The 22,143-nt window shown below is 45.1% G+C and overlaps 1 protein-coding gene across 2 annotated transcripts in view; it reads right to left on the bottom strand.

The window, feature by feature from the left end:
• NUP133 (nucleoporin 133) overlaps positions 1-22,143 on the bottom strand; it is a 584,654-nt gene that overhangs the window by 447,057 nt on the left and 115,454 nt on the right. For both annotated transcript variants that reach the window (XM_075339754.1, XM_075339755.1), the window contains exon 5: positions 16,589-16,720. In XM_075339754.1, coding sequence (XP_075195869.1) covers positions 16,589-16,720 — 132 coding nt within the window. The remainder of the gene's footprint in view (positions 1-16,588; positions 16,721-22,143) is intronic.

Genomic DNA, 22,143 nt, shown 5'->3' with positions numbered 1-22,143 from the left:
GTTGACACGTCGTTCATTTTCAAAATGACGATCTTCTGGGATGCAGGTTGTTAGTCGTTCCTGAGGCAGCACACATAGCTGCGTGTGACACCCCGGTAACGACGAACACCACCGTTCCTGCGTCCTTCGGCAATGAGGTGGGCGTGTCTTTCATGCGGCTGCTCTCTGCCCCTCCGCTTCTATTGGTTGCCTGCTGTGTGACGTCGCTGTGACACCGCACGAACCGCCCCCTTAGAAAAGAGGTTGTTCGCAGCCCACAGCGACGTCGTTACGCAGGTAAGAACGTGTGATGCGTACCTCCGATATTGTTCGCCACGGGCAGCGATTTGCCCTTGATGCACAAACAACGGGGCGGGTGCGGCCTTTACACCTGTGGTTTGGTTTTTTTTCTTTATATGTTTAACAAACTTTTTCTACTTTTTAGTGTAATAGTTTGATCGCTTATGCTATGCACAACAGTGCATCTGTGCGGCTATAAATTCTGAAAATCACAATCTCTTAAGAAAATCAGCTACAGGCGGGCTTTCACAAGAGATTCGTAATGAAAAGGCATGGTACCCGCAGCTGTCAGTACAACTCATCAGTGCCCTGCGATCACATTGTTGACAATCCAATGGGCACTTGCCCTTGGAATGACAACTTGCCCTGCCAGCGCGCATTAATTGCAGCTGTGCGTTAATTGCCAATGTGAGCATTTGAGAGCGGCATTTAACAGGTTAACAGTCACTCCACCTGCAGCTGTTAAAGGCACATGGTGGCTTGTTATATGAGCTGACATCTGCCAGGAAAAATGCGGTCTCAGCGTGCGAGCCTGCATCAAGGGCAGGGGCAAGACATATGATGTACATGTTCGTAATGTGTCGTGAAGGGGTTAAAGAGAATTTGTCAGCAGATTTTTGCTATTTAATCTGAGGACAGCATAATGTAGGTGTTAAAATTAAATTTAGTGATGTGTCACTTATTAGACTGTGTCCTTTTTCCAGACAATGAGTGTTTTATCAACAGGTGATTATCAGTGCCTGGACTACAGCACACCTGCCTGCTAGTCCAACTATGTCCCCTGCTCCGATAAGCAGCTTACCATCAATAGATAATGTAATGTATAGACAAAGCTGTCTATACATTACATTATCAGCACTCTGAGCTCTACTACATGTTATATCCAAAAACACTGGGTCACAATTACTGCACCCAATAAACTAAGTGATACATCGTTGGAATCAAAGTCACTTTTCCTGTATTATGCTACTCTCAAATGAGGTAGCAAAAACCTGTTGACATATTCCTCTTAAAGGGAATTTGTCATCAGGTTTTTGCTCCCTCATCAGAGAGCAGCATAATATAGGCAAAGAGACCTTTAAACCAGATAACGGGTACAGCCGTTCTGATGAGATCAGAATTTTTAGATTTAGGGTATGTTCTCACAGGGCTTTTTTAACTGCAGATTTGCTTTGGTTTTATGCAATTCCATGCTAATAAAAAGCTGCTTTTTACAGTCCCAGCAAAGTCTATGAGATTTCTGAAAACACACACACACACACACACACACACACACACACACACACACACACACACCTGTACTTTTTTCCTGACTCTTTTGTCCAAGCACCTGCGGTTTTGCTGCAGATTTCAAAAGAATGAGCATGTCAATTCTTTGCAGCATTTTTGCAACGTTTTTTCATTGATACAATCCATTTTGCAGAAAAAAATGCACAATAAACGCCACTAAAAAAGCACCAAAAACACAGATGACTCAAAGGAGATTTCCTGTCACAAGATCAGGTATTTGTCAGGAATAAAACTTACCAAAAGGGGGCGTGGCCTGCTGAGGACGATGTAGGACACAGGGAGAGAGTGCTCTGAGAGCCATTCATATATATCAACTTATAACGCTATACTGAGGAAAACATTTTCAAGACAATATATATAATTTTATTCAGTATATTTGTTGGAACATTTTGAGACCTTTTTTGACTTTTTTGGTGCTCAAAAAAGATAATTACGGAAGAGAAATTTTGTCAGTTTTGAGGAGCAGCACTTCTGAGAGACTTTGTCTGAGGAGATGCAGAAGGAGAGATATAACTATCTCCTCAAACAGCCGTTTTTAATTAAAGAGATGTTGTGGGACAAATGTAAATACTAAACATAGAAAATCACCCAAATATTGGTCATTCTCAAAAAAAACCCCAAAAAACATTTTAGTCAAAGATCTCCCAGGGAATTTTGACACCTGAGTGAAGAGGTCTATGTGCCGTTTCCATGACAACTCCTCAATGAATTTGTCAGCTCAGCATAAGGCTCATTGAAGTATTTCTTTACTAAAACAGGAGTTGAAGTTAATAAAGACATAGACAAGAGTAGCAGACTTAAGCTCTCACAAAAGCCACATTTATTGACTTATTCTATAAAATATAACCTAATACTGAGCGTCTAGTTCCGGGGAGTTGTGCAGACTGTGTTGAAACATTTTTTGCTAAGCAAGTATTGACAGCTTAATACGTGGTCAGTGACAAAAGTGAATTAGATCTGGTGTGTATTGGTGATTTTTGAGTAAATCCGGAGGAAGAATTAAAAGCTATCAAAGTTTCATTGGACCCAGTTGCAAGTATTTCAATAGTAAATCTAATCTGTCCACATTTGATGGAATAGATATAGAGATATACATAGGAGATAGACAGTAGCCGAGTCAAATCACAAAACAAAATGAGCGACAAATCCTTAAAACAAGGTAATCTAGGTAAACCTCAAAAAATTCATACTAAGTGTTTAGGTTCCTCAACTTCTCAAGTTGTAGAAACAAACGGAACACATGTTAAAAAGGATGCAACAACTAATTCTTCCAATAATTTTGGAAAAATAACTTATACAAAACCTACTGAACATACTCTTCTGGATATCCAAAAATTCACAGGATTGTAAAGTCTCCACTATGCATACTACTCAAGCTGGTACCAATGCAAAAAGGAAAGGGCCAGTTAGCGATTCTGACTCACAAGACTCTCCTATTCATAGTCCAGATAAGACTCGACCTAGAATTGATCTCTCTATAAACCTGGATGAAATAAAACATTCTAATTCAACAAATACAGAAACAACAAGGATCAATTGCTCAGACCCTTACTTCAATGAGCTTATTAATGCATTTAACCACAATTTAATGCTAGCAATGGACAAACTAAGGCTTTACAGGACACGGTACAACAATTAAATGGCAGAATAAATGCAAACAAGGTCAAAATTGACCAGGTGGAAGAAAAAAACTCCCTGGAAAAATATTAACATGATCTAAAAAAAGACATTTATTACCTCCAACTGAAACTTTCAGACCTCGAAGACAGGAGTAGGAGGCATAATGTTAAACTTAGAGGTATACCTGAAAGTGTTCCATCAAATAAACTCCCACACTATGTTAAGAATCTTCTTCTAAAGATTTTTCCATCTGCATCTGATCTGGAGTTGACAATTGATCATATCCATCGTTCGCCAAGACCATCTTTTATTGCTGAAGAAACCCCAAGAGATATTATTTTACGTCTGCATTTTTTTGGTACCAAAGAAAGACCTTTAAAATACATGAAAGAAAAGAAAACCCTTCCATCTCCCTATCATCTGATTAAAGTATTCAGTGATCTTTCCAAATGCACAATGTCTCTTAGAAAGTCATTTTCATCTGTTACCAGCATACTAAGACAAAAAGGTATTGCTTATAGATGGGGCTTCCCTACAAAATTGTTAATCAAAATGGAAAAACCATACCGATTTTCACTCCTGAAGAGGGCATGAAGTTTCTTTCTTCCTTAGGTAACAGAAGAAATCATGAACAACTCCATCATCAACCCACTTGATTTCACAATTTAAAGTCACTTACTAATGGAGATATTAATTCCAATAATTGTTATAGAGACATTGATTTGAGTCTAACTAAAATCCTCATTTCCAACTTTGGAATTTCTAAAATCCTCATTTACCACGGTTGGCTTCGGAAACTTTTTTCCACAAACTTATTCCCCCCACGAAGAGCTTCCATTGTTAGTGGATACTTTGGAAGATCAGTTTGTTAGTTTAGTTGTTACTACTACTTAGAAGATCTTTAATTTCTCGGCTGCGGATTATTTGAAAGATTTTGAAAGATATTAATCTAAGATTATAAGCTCTTTTCGTGTTCTTTGTACTTGTAAACTTTGTTATAATTCAATTACATAGTTTAAGGTCTTGTAGAGTAGCGATTTCTTAAAATAGTAATGCTCTCTTACTCTTTGTTTTCAAGAATTTTATTATTAATCTTGCAATAAGGATATTAGCTAGTTATTTCCTACTGTTTATTATAGGTATTCTTAACTTGTTTGTTTGTTTTTTTCGTTTTTGTGTCCCCTCTCATTATTTTAAGCAGGCTTGCATCTTATGGCTACAAATTTTTTGTCTTTTAATGTTAAAGTTTTAAATAGTCCAAGGAAAAGATTTGTCACGTGGAAGGAAATTAGAGATAACAAAGCAGATGTTGTGTTTTTACAAGAGGTGAAATTTGCTAGAGATTCTCATTCTAAATTTCATAATAAAAATTTCCCACACATTTTTTCTTCTCTAAACGAAAAAAAAAAAAGAGCAGGGGTGTTAATTATGATTAAGAACACTATAACCTTTGATTTAATTGCGGAATACAAAGATACTGAAGGGAGATTTTTGATCTTAATTGCAAACTTGGATAATAGACCCCATACATTAGTTAATTTATATGCGCCAAATAAAGGGCAAATTAGTTTTTTAAATAAATTAATGTCCAAAATCCAAGAGGTCAGAAAGGGAGATCCCCTTATACTGGGTGATTTTAATATTGTCCCAGATGTTCACCTTGATTCCACAGCTCCAAATAGAGGAATTTACCAAACATTAAAAAACTGGCTTTTCGCAAATGAACTTTATGATATTTTTCGTTGTTTGCATACTTCTTCTAAAGAATATAAATTTTATTCAAAACCTCATAAAACCTTTTCCCGTATTGATTTAGCTGTTACAGATATTTTTTTCTATTACGAAATTTAAAAATGTTACAATAAATCATAAAACCGTTTTGGACCATTCCTCAGTTATTTGCAAAGTAGATTTGGGGATCCCAACAAATATGGATTATATATGGAGATGCAATCCAACATTAATACATGCTCCCCATTTAAAAGAAGAATTAGAAATCAACATAAATTACTTTCAAGAAAACACATCTGAATCAATTTGTCCATTTGTCACATGGAATGCACATAAGGCAGTAATTAGAGGTCATTTAATTGAAATTTCAGCTAGAAATAAGAGACAGAGAAAAGAATTAATTAAGAATCTTCAAACCCAATTAAAAGATCTTGAGGATTTACAACAAAGTTCTCCAACTCCCTCGCAAAGTATTCATCGTCAAATCCTTGGGACAAGAACAGAAATTAAAAACTCCCTTTTCTCGGAGTATGATAAATATATAGGTGCAATCAAGGCAAACCATTATGCTTCAATTAATAAACCCACTAAATATATGTCCAGAAAACAGAAAGAAATTAGGATTCAAAACAGAATAAGAAAGATTAAGAAACAAAATGGGGAAGACTGTTTTCATCCAAAAGATATTGCAGCAGAATTTGGAAAATATTATAAAAATCTTTATAATCTTAATTCTGATCCACAAACTCCTCAGCCCACAAAAGAAGCTATTGATACCTTTCTTTCTAAAGTCAATCTCCCCTCAATCTCAGAAGACGAATTATCTACTTTAAACTCCCCATTTGTATTTGATGAGGTAATAAATGTAATTAAAACTGTTAAAAATTTGAAAATCCTCAGGTCCAGACGGTTTTACAAACGAATATTTTAAGGCCTTTCCCAACTTACTAACTCCACACCTAGTCAACATTTTTAACAAAGCTACTTTAACAGGTCAAATCCCCAAGGAAATGCTCCAAGCCACTATAACTTTAATTCCTAAAACGAAGGAAGACTTAAAATTCGTTAAAAACTATAGACCTATCTCACTTATAAATTCTGATATTAAAATTTATTCCAAAATTATCGCTAATAGACTAAAAAAGATTTTACCCAGACTAATTTCTAATGACCAGCTAGGTTTCATTCAAGGTCGTCAAACATCTGATGGTACCCGTAGAATAATCAATCTAATCAACATTATGAACAATAAGAAGGATTCAACATTACTTATCACTCTTGATGCCGAAAAAGCATTTGAGAGAGTCAATTGGTTATATATGAAAATAACATTACTTAAATTTGGCCTAAAAAAATCAAATTTTAAATTCCATTCTTGCTCTATATTCTTGTCCCTCAGCAAAAGTATATGCAAATACATTTTTATCCATGTCATTTAACTTAACGAATGGTACCAGTCAAGGATGTCCATTATCTCCTTTACTATTCGCCGAAATCTGAGAACCCCTTGCTGAATATATCAGAGAAAATGCTAATATTGAAGGAATCCAATTAAAAAATAGTGAGTTTAAGATTTGCCTGTTTGCAGATGACATCATATTATCCCTATCAAATCCAGTAACTTCCATAACAGAAGTGCTGTATAGTTTAGATGAATTTGCAAGAATTTCTTTTTTTAAAGTAAATATTACAAAATCAAATATTTTAGAATTTAATTTCAGTCATGGTATAACAGAGGAAATTAAAAGTCTAACAGATTTTAATTGGGCTACACATACAATCTCATATTTGGGAATTGAACTAACTAGGGATATAAAATCCATAATTAGCATTAATATGGAGAAACTAATTAAAATAATTCAGTCAGACTTAAAAAACTTAAAGTATGAACTCACTTGGTTTGGAAGAAAATCCTTTATTAAAATGATTATTCCAAAAATATTATACTATTTTAGAACTATTCCCCTTTTTATTCCAGAAAATTACTTGAGTAAGATTCAGTCCCTCATTAATACCTTTGTTTCAAATAAAAAAAAAGAACAATGGTAGCTAACTATATTCTAATGAAAAAGAAAAAAAAGAGGAGGCTTATGCTTACCTAATATTTACAGTTATTTCTATACTAATTTAATTAGACAAAGTCAAATTTGGTTTAAAGATAATCTTACTACTACATGGAAGGAGATTGAAACTGACTTACATAATAATATTCCTTTATATTCATTAATCATTCATAATCTAATGAATCCTGATCAACCTCTTCCTGAATCTCCCATTTTATGTGCAACTATCTTAACATGGAGAAAATTAGCGGCATTAAATCAAAAAAGTAATAAATATGAGCAAATAAAGAATATCCCCCTTACCTTTTTCAATTGGCTCCCAGAAGTCAAAACTCCAGAATTATGGAGGAACATAAATCTTAAAAAAATTTTGGATTTACATGATGGGACTAATTTTATTTCTTTTCAAACTCTTAAAAAAACAACATGATTTACCAGATATTGATTTCTACAGCTATTTATCCATCAGAAAAATTATCTCCGCTTTACTAAAAGACAACCATTTATTAACTGAACAATCCTGTAATCTTATCTGTAATGCCAATAATAATAATATTTGGCAAACTAGATCTATATATGAAATATTGAACAAAGACATTCTCTTTGAAAAAAGGCCATTTATGATAAAATGGGAAAAAGTTAAAAAACACCTTTTCCTTGCAAAAGTGGAATAGATGTATTGGAGATACATACTCTTCTAATATATGTTTAACACTTCATGAAGCTTATTATAAACTAGAAGGTGGCCCGATTCTACACATCGGGTAGTTACCAAGTGTTTGTGTAGGGCGCTGTACATGTTCTGGGTGTTGTCTGGGTGTTGTCTGGGTGTGGCGGGGGTGTTGTCTGGGTGAGAGCGGTGTTTGTGTATTGCGTTGTGTGTGTTGCGTTGTTTGTGGAGCGCTGTGTGTGTTGCGTTGTTTGTGGAGCGCTGTGTGTGTTTCGTTGTTTGTGGAGCGCTGTGTGTGTTGCGCAGTTTGTGTGGGTGTGGGGTGTGTGTGTTTTGGTTAGAGGTATGTTTTGTGCAATGTGTGTGTTGTGCGGTATGTGCGTATATTTGTGTGTGCCGCGCTGTTTGTGTGTTGGGTGTTGTGTGTGTGCGGCGTTGTCTGTGTGTGTGTGGGTATCTGTGTAGGGCGGTGTTTGTGGTTCCCAGTGTGTGTGTGGTGTGTTGTGCAGTGCGTGTGTGGTGGTGTGTGTGTGTGTTTTGGGGGAGGTGTGCACCCCCCATTGTGCTCCATCCCCCATGCTGCGCACACGCCATCGTGCTCCATCCCCCATGCTGCGCAATCCCCATCGTGCTCCATCCCCCATCGTGCTCCATCCACCATGCTGCGCACTCCCAAACGTGCTCCATCCCCCATGCTGCGCACCCCCCCATCGTGCTCCATCCCCCATGCTGCGCACCCCCCATCGTGCTCCATCCCCCATGCTGCGCACCCCCCATCGTGCTCCATCCCCCATGCTGCGCACCCCCCATCATGCTCCATCCCCCATGCTGTGCACCCCCCATCGTGCTCCATCCCCCATGCTGCGCACTCCCCATCGTGCTCCATCCCCCATGCTGCGCATTCCCCATTGTGCTCCATCCCCCATGCTGCGCACACGCCATCGTGCTCCATCCCCCATGCTGCGCAATCCCCATCGTGCTCCATCCCCCATGCTGTGCATTCCCCATCGTGCTCCATCCTCCATGCTGCGCACTCCCCATCGTGCTCCATCCCCCATGGTGCGCACTCCCCATCGTGCTCCATCCCCCATGCTGCGCACTCCCCATCGTGCTCCATCCCCCATGCTGCGCATTAGCCATCGTGCTCCATCCACCATGCTGCGCATTCCCCATCGTGCTCCATCCCCCATGCTGCGCACCCCCCATTGTGCTCCATCCCCCATGCTGCGCATTCCCCATCGTGCTCCATCCCCCATGCTGCGCACTCCCCATCGTGCTCTATCCCCCATGCTGCGCACTCCCCATCGTGCTCTATCCCCCAAGCTGCGCACTCCCAAACGTACTCCATCCCCCATGCTGCGCACCCCCCATCGTGCTCCATCCCCCATCGTGCTCCACAGTCACACATCAGACAGTAAACACGCACACATCTGATCGCATACACTCACACACACACCCCACTTCTCCCTGTGCCCACCGGTGGGCGGTCCCAGCAGCTGTGCTGCACGCCATGCTCCTCTGCCGACACTCACAGATCCGATCGCATACACTCACACACACACACTCACACACATCCGATCGCATACACTCACACTGACGATATCGCACATACGCGCTGACACAATCACAACATCCGGAGATACCACATGCTTCCGGCCATGTGATCCTCCGGCAGGTTCTGGAAGGTCACTGCACAGTATCGCCGCCGAGAAGCAAGCGATATCACGGGATGTTGTATGTGGATGCGATCTGATGTGTGTGTGAGAGTGAGTGTGATCTGATGTGTATGTGTGTGTCTGTTCTTATGTGTGTGCGTGTGTTCCGCCGCTGCAGGACCTTGATGCGCTCACCTGGGGGCGAGAGGCCATTCCGTGTGGGGGGCGGAGCCTGGGCGAGCGGTCAATCCGTGCGGGGGGGGCGGAGCCGAGGCGAGCGGGCAATCCGTGCGGGGGGAGGAGCTGAGGCGAGCGGCCAATCCGTGAGGCCGAGCGGCCAATCCGTGCGGGGGGGGGGCAGGGCCATGGCGAATCCGTGAAGCCGAGCGGCCAATCCGTGCGGGGGGGCGGGGCCATGGCGAGCCCAGCGGCCAATCCGCTGTGTGTCACCGTAAGGACATGGCCAATCCGTGCGGGGGGGGGAGGAGACGAGGCGAGCGGCCAATCCGTGTGGGGGGCGGGGCCATTACGAGGCCAGCGGCCAATCCGCTGTGTCACCGTAAGGACATGTCACGGTAAGGACACAATTTTGGAGCAAGACAGACAGACAGAATAAGGCAATTATATATATAGACTAGAAGGTGGCCCGATTCTACGCATCGGGTATTCTAGAATTTACGCATTGTGTAGTTCATGTATGATTTTTGTTATATATATATTATATATATATATATATATATATATATATATATATATATATATATATATGTATATATATATAGATGTTGTTGTGTGTAGTTACCAGGTGTTTGTGTAGGGCGCTATACATGTTCTGGGTGTTGTCTGGGTGTGGCGGGGGGTGAAAGCGGTGTTTGTGTGTTGCGTTGTGTGTGTTGCGTGTGTTGCATTGTTTGTGGAGCGCTGTGTGTCTATAGCATTGTGTGTGTTGCGTGGTTTGTGTGTGTTTTGGGGGGAGGTATGTTTTGTGCAATGTGTGTGTTGTGCGGTATGTGCGTATATTTATGTATGCCGCGGTGTTTGTTTGTTGGGTGTTGTGTGTGTGCAGCGTTGTCTGTGTGTGTGGGTGTCTGTGTAGGGCGGTGTTTGTGTTTCCCAGTGTGTGTGTGTTGTGCAGTACACGTGTGTGTGTGTGTGTGTGTGTTGGGGGGAGGTGTGCACCTCCCATCGTGCTCCATCCCCCATGCTGCGCACCCCCCATCGTGCTCCATCCCCCATGCTGCGCACCCCCCATCGTGCTCAATCCCCCAAGCTGCGCACCCTCCATCGTGCTCCCTCCCCTAAGGTGCGCACCCCCCATCGTGCTCCATCCCCTAAGCTGCGCACCCCCCATCGTGCTCCATCCCCTAAGCTGCGCACCCCCCATCGTGCTCCATCCCCCATGCTGCGCACCCCCCATCGTGCTCCATCCCCCATGCTGCGCACCCCCCATCGTGCTCCATCTCCCATGCTGCGCACTCCCCATCGTGCTCCATCCGCCATGCTGCGCACTCCCAAACGTGCTCCATCTCCCATGCTGCGCACTCCCCATCGTGCTCCATCCGCCATGCTGCGCACTCCCAAACGTGCTCCATCCGCCATGCTGCGCACTCCCAAACGTGCTCCATCCGCCATGCTGCGCACTCCCAAACGTGCTCCATCCGCCATGCTGCGCACTCCCAAACGTGCTCCATCCGCCATGCTGCGCACTTCCCAAACGTGCTCCATCCGCCATGCTGCGCACTCCAAAACGTGCTCCAACCGCCATGCTGCGCACTCCCAAACGTGCTCCATCCGCCATGCTGCGCACTCCCAAACGTGGTCCATCCGCCATGCTGTGCACTCCCAAACGTGGTCCATCCGCCATGCTGCGCACTCCCAAACGTGGTCCATCCGCCATGCTGCGCACTCCCAAACGTGCTCCATCCGCCATGCTGCGGACTCCAAAACGTGCTCCATCCCCCATGCTGGCCGCAGCATCAGCCTCTGTGCCCGCAGCATCAGCCTCTGTGCCCGCAGCATCAGCCTCTGTGCCCGCAGCATCAGCCTCTGTGCCCGCAGCATCAGCCTCTATGCCCGCATCAGCCTCTATGCCCGCAGCATCAGCCTCTATGCCCGCAGCATCAGCCTCTATGCCCGCAGCATCAGCCTCTCTGCCCGCATCAGCCTTTTCTGTCCCCAGCATCAGCCTCTCTCCTTCCAGCCTCCCTCAGCATCAGCCTCCCGTTCCCAGCCTTTCCCAGGATCAGCCTCTCTCCTCCCAGCCTCCTTCCTCCCAGCCTCCCTCAGCATCAGCCTTCCCCTCCCAGTCTCCCCCAGCATCAGCCTCCCCAAGCATCAGCCTCCACCAGCATCAGCCTCTCTCCTTCCAGCCTCCCTCAGCATCAGCCTCCCCTTCCCAGCCTTCCCCAGGATCAGCCTCTCTCCTCCTAGCCTCCTTCCTCCCAGCTTCCATCTCCCAGCCTCCCTCAGCATCAGCCTTCCCCTCCCAGTCTCCCCCAGCATCAGCCTCCCCAAGCATCAGCCTCCACCAGCATCAGCCTCTCTCCTTCCAGCCTCCCTCAGCATCAGCCTCCCCTTCCCAGCCTTCCCCAGGATCAGCCTCCTTCCTCCCAGCCTCCCCCTCCCAGCCTCCCTCAGCATCAGCCTTCCCCTCCCAGTCTCCCCCAGCATCAGCCTCCCCAAGCATCATCCTCCACCAGCATCAGCCTCTCTCCTTCCAGCCTCCCCCAGCATCAGCCTCCCCCAGCATCAGCTTCTCTCCTCCCAGCCTCCCTCGTCCCAGCCTCCCCCAGCATCAGCCTCCCCCTGCCAGCCTCCCTGAGCATCAGCCTTCCCCAGCATCAGCCTCTCTCCTCCCAGCCTCAGCCTCTCTCCGTCCAGCCTCCCCCAGCATCAGCCTCTCTCCTTCCAGCCTTCCCCAGGATCAGCCTCTCCTCCCAGCCTCCTTCCTCCCAGCCTCCTCCTCCCAGCCTCCTTCAGCATCGGCCTTCCCCTCCCAGTCTCCCCCAGCATCAGCCTCCTCCTCCCAGCCTTCCCCAAGATCAGCCTCTCTGCTCCCAGCCTCCTCCAGCACGCCGTGCTCCTCTGCCGACACTCACACACACGATCGCATACACTCACACACACCCGATCCCGACACTCACACACACCCGATCGCATACACTCACACACACCCGATCCCGACACTCACACACACCCGATCGCATACACTCACACACACCCGATCGCATACACTCACACACACAGACACTGACGATATCGCACATACGCGCTCACAGTCACAACATCCGGAGATACCACATGCCTCTGGCCATGTGATCCTCCGTCAGGTCCTGGAAGGTCACAACAGCACAGTATCGAGGCCGAGAAGCAAGCGATATCTCCGGATGCTGTGAGTGTGTGGATGCGATGTGATGTGTGTGTGATGTGTGTGTGATGTGTGTGTGTGATGTGTGTGTGAGGTGTGTGTGAGGTGTGTGTGTGAGGTGTGTGTGTGAGAGTGAGTGTGATCTGATGTGTGTGCATGCGTGTGTGTGTGCTGTTATGTTTGTGCGTGTGAAACTCCCGCCGCTGCAGGACCTTGATTTACTGGTAACTATGCAAGCATGGTTACCAGCGCAACACGTCCCCCGCTTGCACGGGAGCCCACACCAGCATACGGCGGCGGCGTACGCTGATGTGGGCTCCCGTTGGTGAGGGGGGAAAGGGGGGGGGGGGGGGAGTACAGTACTCACCTCGGATTCGTGGCTCCGTGACCGTGTCAGTTCGGGCAATGCGGGGGGCGGGGGGGGGGGGGCGAGAGCTAACGTCTATTGCGTGAGGGGGGCGTGGCGTGGCGTGGGCGAGTTGCCAATGCCTGCAGGGTGCCGGGGCGAGAGGCCAATCTGTGGGGGGGGGGGGCGGGGCCATGGCGAACCCAGCGGCCAATCAGCTTTGTGTCACCGTAAGGACATGTCACGGTGACACAATGTCACCGTGACACAATTTTGGAGCATGACAGACAGACAGACAGAATAAGGCAATTATATATATAGATTGCTTTCTAGGTGGTACTTTACTCCTCATAAGCTCTCGCTCTTTTCAAGTAATAATTCCCATTTATGCTGGAGAGGATGTAATTTAAAGGGCGATATTCTTCACATATTTTGGTCTTGTCCCAAATTGAGATGTCTTTGGAGGGAGGTTAACCTTTTAATAAATCAAATTCTTGGAAATAGTATCACTATTACACCTCAAATGGCTCTTTCATTAGATTTAGATAGCATTACCAAAGACAAATACCTAATTATTCTCATTTTTTTAATTGTCAAAATTCATATAGCGGCTAAATGGAAAAAAGACAGATATACCATCTATTACAGAAATTAAAGAAACGATAATGCTTCATAATAATTATGAGACGTTTCGCCACTTTTAATAATCGATACCCAAAATACAAAAAAATTTGGGAAAGATGGAATAACCTAATGATAAATAACTATTTAAACATGTGTTGCTTTTTTTTTTGTTTTTTTCCCCTCTCCCATTTATATATTTACCGTATTTTTCGCTTTATAAGACGCACTTTTCCTCCCAAAAATTTGGGAGGAAAATGGGGGGTGCGTCTTATAAAGCGGTACCTGGGGGGGGTCCTGTCTGAGGCGATCGGGCGGCCGGGTGCCTGTGTCTGCATGCAAGCGGCCAGGTACCTGTGCTTGTGTGCGGTGGCAGCCGGGTACCCGTGGCTGTTTGCGGGCGGCAGCCGGGTGTTGTGTGGGGTCGGCAGCGGGGTACCTGTGCTTGCATGCGGTGGCAGCCGGGTACCCATGGCTGTGTGCGGGCGGCAGCCGGGTGCTGTGTGCGAGCGGAAGTCGGGTGCCTGTGCGGGCAGCAGCCGGCTGCCGCCCTCACACAGGCACCCAGGTGCCGCCCGCACACAGCCATGGGTACCCGGCTGCCATCGCACGCAAGCACAGGTACCCGGCGGCTTGTACGCAGGGTGGGCGGGCAGCCTGCTGGCTGCCACTCTGTGCATGCGGGGCGGGCGGCTGTGCAGCATGTTACCACCAGTTGTCCACGGTCCCACTTTCAAATGATGGCGCCGGTGGAGCTCTTGGATGAGAGCTCCATCTGCGCATGCGCTGCTCCGGGAGTCAGCGCGTGCGCAGATGGAGCCCTTGGATGAGAGCTTCATCTGCGCATGCGTCGCTCCGGGCGCCATTACTTGAATCGGGACCGCGGACACACTGGGAAAACACCGCATCCGTCTGCTCCACCACTGAGCAGTCCCCGCCGCTGCCACCACTGAGTAGTCGCCGCTGCCACCACTGAGCAGTCGCCGCCGCTCCCACCACTGAGCCGTCGCCGCCGCCACTGCCACCACTGAACCGGGACCGCGGACACTCACTGCACCAGCCTGCTGCACGGCTCACCCGCCACGGCTGCTGCCGCCACCACGGACCCCACGGCTCCTGCCACCGCGGATGCCACCGCGCCTGCAACCACGGACGCCACGGCACCTGCAACCACGGACCCCGCTGCCACTGACCCGCCGCGCCTGCCAGCACAACCTGTGCCTCCTGTGACCCCGCTTCACCACCACTGCTGCCCCCCTCCGGTAAGAGAACACCGGAGTATAAGACGGACCCCATTTTTCTTTTTTTTACCTTTTTTATGTCTAAGTTTGGGGTGCGTCTTATATTCCGGTGCGTCTTATAAAGCGAAAAATACGGTAATAATTTACGTTTCTAAAATATCCTTGTGGTTATGATTGATCGATATGTTATAATTTGGTGATTTCCACTCCAATGAGTAAGGAAGACAGATTAAAAGTTAATGTATTTTATTGTTGTAGTAGTTTAGTATGTAGTGGTTAAATTTAAAAGTAACATTCTATAACCTAGAATATGTGTGTTGTTTACTAAAATCAGCAATGTATATTTTCATAACATGTCTGGTTATATTCATATTACTTAGTGCTAAATTAATAAAAACATTTAAAAGAAAACTTACCAAAAAAGCCCTGTGTGAACATATATTTAGCCATCTGGCAGAGCAGAAAAAGCTGCACCCGATCACACCAAGCTCTCAACAGACACTGACCATTGACAGTGAGGCGTCGGAGGAGGGGCTGCTGGACTGTGCTGACAATGTAGTCCAGCATAAGCCCTGCTGCTTAAACAAACATTCCAGAAAAACAACAAATAGGTCCTTGACAAGACAGGCATCCCTGAATTCTGTTTTAACCCTTTCAGCATGCAGTCTTCAGATTACATAGCAAAAACCTCCTGACAGATTGCCTTTTAAGGTTCATGCATATTACTTTGTAGGTCTAGTAATTTTATATTTTGAGTTCGAGCTTTTTTTGGGCATTTTTTATTCATATTTTTAAATACTTCTTAGACACCTCAATTTATTTGGACATGCGATTGTGTGCTCACTTGCTCTACATACTGCAATACAACTGAACTGCAGTTGTGGTTTGGTTTAACAGGAATACCAACATCGTAGCCATGGGGTCTTAAAGCACCCCCAGGCTGCCTTGGAAACCTAGCTGTTCTCGATAGGTGCCCTAAATGGCACTCTGTCAGGACAATGCACTTAAATGCCAGTATCAGAGATTGACAGTGTCATTTATTATTTATTATTATAGCACCATTTACTCCATAGTGAGTTACAAGTGAAAAAGGGGGAGGGGAAATACATAGACGAGTACAATAATCATGAACAATACAAGGCATAGACTTGTGCAGGAGGAGAGAGGACCCTGCTCGCGAGGACTCAATCTACCAGGGTAGGAGTAAGGATACAGTAGGTAGGGGCAGAGCTGGTCAAGCAGCGCTATAGTGGACTGAGGGTTTTTGTAGGTTGTAGGCTTGTCTAAATAGGTGGGTCTTCAGGTTCCTTTTGAAGGTTTCCACGGTAGATGAGAGTTTGATATGCTGTGGTAGAGAGTTCCAGAGTATGGGGGAGGCATGGGAGAAATCTTGTATGCGATTGTGAGGGTTTCATTTAAAGAGTTATCAGTGATCAGAGCACAGCTCCAATCACTGATGTTACAATGCAGACTGTATAACACAGCTAACATCTACCAAGTATAGTGCAAGCTCAGCCCCTCAGCCCAGTCCATACACTGCCAGAAGACCGTGAATGTACTAGTACAGCCAACATCTGTAAGGAGGTAAATGTTTGATATGTAAACCATCATTTTTTGTTACACATAGAATACATAACCTTGAGTTATTTTTTGCAAGACATATTTATGATGTTTAATTTCTTTTATTTCCTAAAGGGTATATTACCTTTACAGCAGTTAAAAATGAACATATATTATCTCCCAAATCAGCAAAAGCTTCTGTGTAAAATTCTTCATGTGCGAGACTTGGCCAATAACGGATTGATCCTTCTCCCGTAGCCGCCATAACTGCAAGTGACTGTGGAAAAAATGAAATTTTCACATGACCAAAAACACAAACAAAATGTTAACATTTTTTTAAAAGGGGTTACATAAAAGAACATAAGCCTGTTTAAATGCAGACAGATTTTGTTTACGGAACAGTGGCACCAATTCATCAAATCTTTTATGACACTATTCTTGGGTAAAAAGATTTGAAGAGTCACATAATTTTGCTGGACCAGGAGGCTCTGCCAAAGTTCTGCAACTTTGGCATTCGCATGCCATTTTTGTCCAGTTCTGACAAAGTGGGCAGAGCTGAGGGGACAGCAGTGTCGTGACCACAGCTCATAATGACCAGTTCGTTTGCCATGCCACACATTTTACGCCAACAGGGACTGGAGTATCGTTTGTGGCGATGTGCACACAAAGGTGCATGGGACTCATCCAGCACTCCTGATTTATGAAGAGGAGATCGCCTCTTAAAGAATAAGGAATGTCTGACTCCTGCACACCTCCTTCTCAAGACGGGCGCGAACATTGCCGGTCTTGATGAATCACGCCCTCTGTATTCACAAACACATCTGACACTGCATGATTTATTGCCAGCATTTGAAACATAATTATTTAGAGCAGAGTCCCCAAAATGTGGCTCAGGAGCCACAAGTGATTCAGGAGCTCATGATCTGTGGCTCGCAGCTGTCTGCCTGCTCGGTACATGTAAGTAGCCCAACACAAGAGTATGGATGCGCATATACTGGCCTTAGTATAGAATAATACTGCCAGTCAGAGGAGAAGTTTTTTCTTTAATTAGATATTTTCTATATTTATTTAATAACAGATTTCTATCCAGGTGATATAAGATACAATTGGTTCAGATCCCATTGACTCGCTTGGAACAGATACTATTACTTACTATTAATTACTGTCAGACGTGTACAGTATTGGGTCTGAACATAATCATTGGGGCCTAATTAATCTAGGTCACAAAGAAGGCGGCACTTCGACTCATGAATATTATATAGCTGTGGTGCTCAACACTGCTGTGTTAATGAAACAGTTAAAAATAAATTCTAAAAACCCTTTTAGGAGATATGAATCGGTAATTGCCTGATTGTAGATATAATTGCTCTGAAAAACTTCTGTTTGCAATGTATTGTCATTTAGTGGGTTTTTTCCATGCACAAAAAAATAAAAAAAAAATATTGATTTGGCTGTCCCTTCAATGAGTCTCCCACATCCACACATTACCTTTATTTTTTTAATTTTGCTTTTTCTCAATAGGCATAAGCTGTATTCAGCCCATCCACAGTATCCGTCCACTCACAAGTAACATCCAGAGACTCCTATACGGTCACAAGATGAAGAAATCGATGGAGAGAGACTTTCTCCCCAACATTCATTCCATGTCACCTTGTATGTGCTATCCTGAGAAACTCTGCAATCAATGTTACAGTTGCTGGCACTGGCTGGCTCAAAGGAGCAATAAGCCATGTAATAAAGTCACTTAATATAATGTAATCCAGTACCATTCCTACTTGCTAAAGTCCCAAGTTGCTAAAGATTACTTGCTGTGCACTGCTTCTGTGACTTCTCCGTACATGATCCTCAGCCACTGTATACTTGCGGAGGATCACAGATTACGTAACCCCTCCCCCACACACATTCACCTTTTAGAACTCATCGCCAGCTCCTGGAAATCTTGCGCATGCAGGTGGCTTTGTTCACTCACCCTGAAACTCTGATATCGGGTGAACGTGTCCCAGCTGCAGAGATGTGCACTGCACATGATCTGAGGAACAGCTTCTAGACATCTGCAGTGAGCTTCTCTGAAAACGGGATGTGAATAACTAACTTCAGAGGCTCAATGTGAGTGAACAAAGCCACGTGCATGCTTGAGATTTCAAGGACCTGGCGGTAACGTCGGCTCTTGGAAATCATGTTATCACATCCACAGGGGAAAGAGTGCTGATTGTCTGGTGAACTAACGACCTATCAACCAGTCAAAGGCCTAAACTAGCATATAAATGAAAGGAAAAGCAGAGATTATAAATCTTTTTTTAAAACATTGAGTTAAGTGAATAACATTAGCCAGGGCTGGTTCAGCAGGGAATTTAGTAATATAGATGTGAATGCTACTGGTTGGAGGGCTTAAAGGAGTTGACAGGTTCCCTTTAAGTTTTGTCTTAAGTATGTGAAATGAATGCTCGATGGGGTTGAGATCTGTTGATTGACTTGGCCAGTGCTCAATATTCCAATTCTTTGCTTTAGAAAACTCCTGAGTTGCTTTTGCAACATATTTTGATCATTAGCCTTCTGTACTGTGAAACGCCGTCCAATCAACCTTGCTGCATTTGGTGGAATCTGAGCAGAATGTATTGACCTGTACACTTCAGAATTTATCCAGCTACTTTTGTCTTCAGTCACATCATCAATAAACTCTAGTGACGCAGTGCCTTTGGAATCCATGCATGCCCATGTCATCACATTGCCTCAACCATGCTTCATAGAGGATGTAGTGTGCTTTGCATGAGCCATTCTAAGCCTTTTCCATACTTTCTTTTTCCCATCATTCTGGTACAAGTTGATCTTAATTTTATCCATGCAAACAATTATTTTCCAGAATTGGGCTGGCTCTTTAGATGTTTTGTTTGTTTTTTTGCAGTCTAATCTGACCTTTTTATATTTAAAGGCTGATTAATGATTTGTACCTTGTGGTGAACCCTTGTTGCTCTCATGAAGTCTTCGCTTTATGGTAGACTTTGATACAGAAGCACCTACTTCCTGCATAGTGATCTTCACGTAGGTGGATGTTGTGAAGGAGTTTTTCTTCATCTTAGAAAGGATTCTGCAATCATCCACCACTCTTGTTTTCCATGGGTCCCGAGGTGTTTTCGAGTTTCCAAGCTCACCAGTATGCTTTTTTTTTTTGAATTAGCCTAATAATGGTCTGCTTCTCTTTTGTTGAGAGCTCATTTGACCACGTCTTGTGGGTTCACAACCACAACTTCCAAATGCAAATGCGACACCTGGAATCAGCTCCAGACATTTTACCTGCTTAATTGATTTAAGATTAATGTGAAAATAAACCATGCAGCATATTAAGGATGGTGTCACAAACAGCGACGACGACGACGACATCGCTGCTACGTCACCATTTTCTGTGACGTTGCAGCGACGTCCCGTCGCTGTTGCTGTGTGTGACATCCAGCAACGAGCTGGCCCCTGCTGTGAGGTTGTTGCTTGTTGCTGAATGTCCAGCTTCATTTTTTGGTCGTCGCTCTCCCGCTGTGTCGCACACATCGCTGTGTGTGACAGCGAGAGAGCAACGAAATGAAGCGAGCAGGAGCCGGCATCTGGCAGCTGCGGTAAGCTGTAACCACGGTAAACATCAGGTAACCAAGGGAAAACCTTTCCCTGGTTACCCGATATTTACCTTCGTTACCAGCTTCCGCCGCTCTCGCTGCCAGTGCCGGCTCCTGCTCTGTGCACATGTAGCTGCAGTACACATCGGGTAATTAACCCGATGTGTACTGTAGCTAGGAGAGCAGGGAGTCAGCACTAAGCAGTGTGCGCGGCTGGGTGCTCTCTGCACATGTAGCTGCAGTACACATTGGGTAATTAACCCGATGTGCACTGTAGCTAGGAGAGCAGGGAGCCAGCGCTAAGCAGTGTGCGCGGCTCCCTGCTCTCTGCACATGTAGCTGCAATACACATAGGATAATTAACCCGATGTGTACTGTAGCTAGGAGTGCAGGGAGCCAGCGCTAAGTGCGGCTCCTAGCTCTCTGCACATGTAGCACAGCGACGTGTGTCGTTAGGATCGCTGCTGATTCTGCTGTGTTTGACAGCTAAGCAGCGATCATAACAGCGACTTACAAGGTCGCTGTTAAGTCACAGAAAATGGTGACGTCGCTGTTACGTCACCATTGTCATCGTTGTCGCTGTCGCTATGTGTGAACCCAGCTTAAGGAGCTTATGAGATAATAGCTTAATTACTTTTATTCCCTTCAAAAAAAACTAAGGAGCTGCAATTCCCAAACTCTTACTCCAGTTAGGATGTGAATCATCTCAAATTAAAGCTGAAAGTCTGCACTGTAAACCCATATCGATTATATGACTGTCATATCATATATATATATATATATATATATATATATATATATATATATATATATATATATATATATATATATATATATATATATATATATATATATATATATATATATATATACATATACATATACACACACACACACCGTATTTTTCGCTTTATAAGACGCACCTGATTATAAGACGCACCCCCAAAAATTGGTGAAGGAAAAGAGAATTTTTTTTTTAATGTTAAATGGGGTCCATCTTATAATGCCAGTGTCCCTCTAACAAATTATATAGGGTATATGTCCCTCATAGCCCCCCATCCTAAAATTAGCCCCCTTAATCTGGATATGGCCCCCTTATATTGAATATAGCCCCCTTGTGATGGCAGACGTTCCCCTGTTCTGCCTATGGCCCCCTATGGATTGCATACATTCCCCTGTGCTGCCTATGGTCCCCTATGCATTGCACACGTTCCCCTGTGTTGCCTATGGTCCCCTATGGATTGCATATATTCCCCTGTGCTGCCTATGGCTCCCTATGGATTGCACAAGTTCCCCTGTGTTAGATAGTGCCCCCATGCTGCTGCTCATGACCCCTATAGATCGCACAAGTCCCCCTGTGTTAGATATCGCCCCCATGGTGCTGCCCATAGCCCCTATATAGATCACACAAGTCCCGGTGTTAGATATCATCCCCATGGTGCTGCCCCTGGCCCCTATATAGATCGCACAAGTCCCCCTGTGTTAGATATCGCCCCCATAGTGCTGCCCATGGCCCCTATATAGATCGCACAAGTCCCCCTGTGTTAGATATCGCCCCCATCGTGCTGCCCTTGGCCCCTATAGATCGCACAAGTCCCCCTGTGTTAGATATCGCCCCCAGGCTGCTGCCCATAGTAAAATAAAACACTCTTTCCTTACCTCCTCCAGCGCTGAGCTCCCTCCTGTCTCCCTCAGTGCTTCTGTTCTTCCACTTCCTGGTTCTCGGACGGTCATGTGATCGGCACAGCAGACTGAGATCTCTGCATGCCTGATCACAGTGGAAGCAGGGACATGGGGAGAAACGCTGGAGGGGGTAAGTAAAGCTTTATTTTAGAATGAGCAGCAGCACGGGGGCCATATCTAACAAAGGGGGGCGGAGGCACATATAATATGCACCGCTCCCCCAGCCAGTCACTGCGGTGCGATTTCAGCACCACCTGAGATGGACAGCGGCTGTGCATATTATATGAGCGGGAGCAGGAGATCAAACGCTACCGCCGCAGCGTTCACCTGCCCCCAGCAGCGCCCCCACCTCCCCTGGACCCTGCAGGGGGTGTACATATATACCCCCCCCCATATATATTCGGCTTATAAGACG

The sequence above is a fragment of the Anomaloglossus baeobatrachus genome, chromosome 3 (genome assembly GCF_048569485.1).
Source record: "Anomaloglossus baeobatrachus isolate aAnoBae1 chromosome 3, aAnoBae1.hap1, whole genome shotgun sequence".
Taxonomy (NCBI): Eukaryota; Metazoa; Chordata; class Amphibia; order Anura; family Aromobatidae; genus Anomaloglossus; species Anomaloglossus baeobatrachus.
This window is presented reverse-complemented; position numbering and strand designations above follow the sequence as displayed.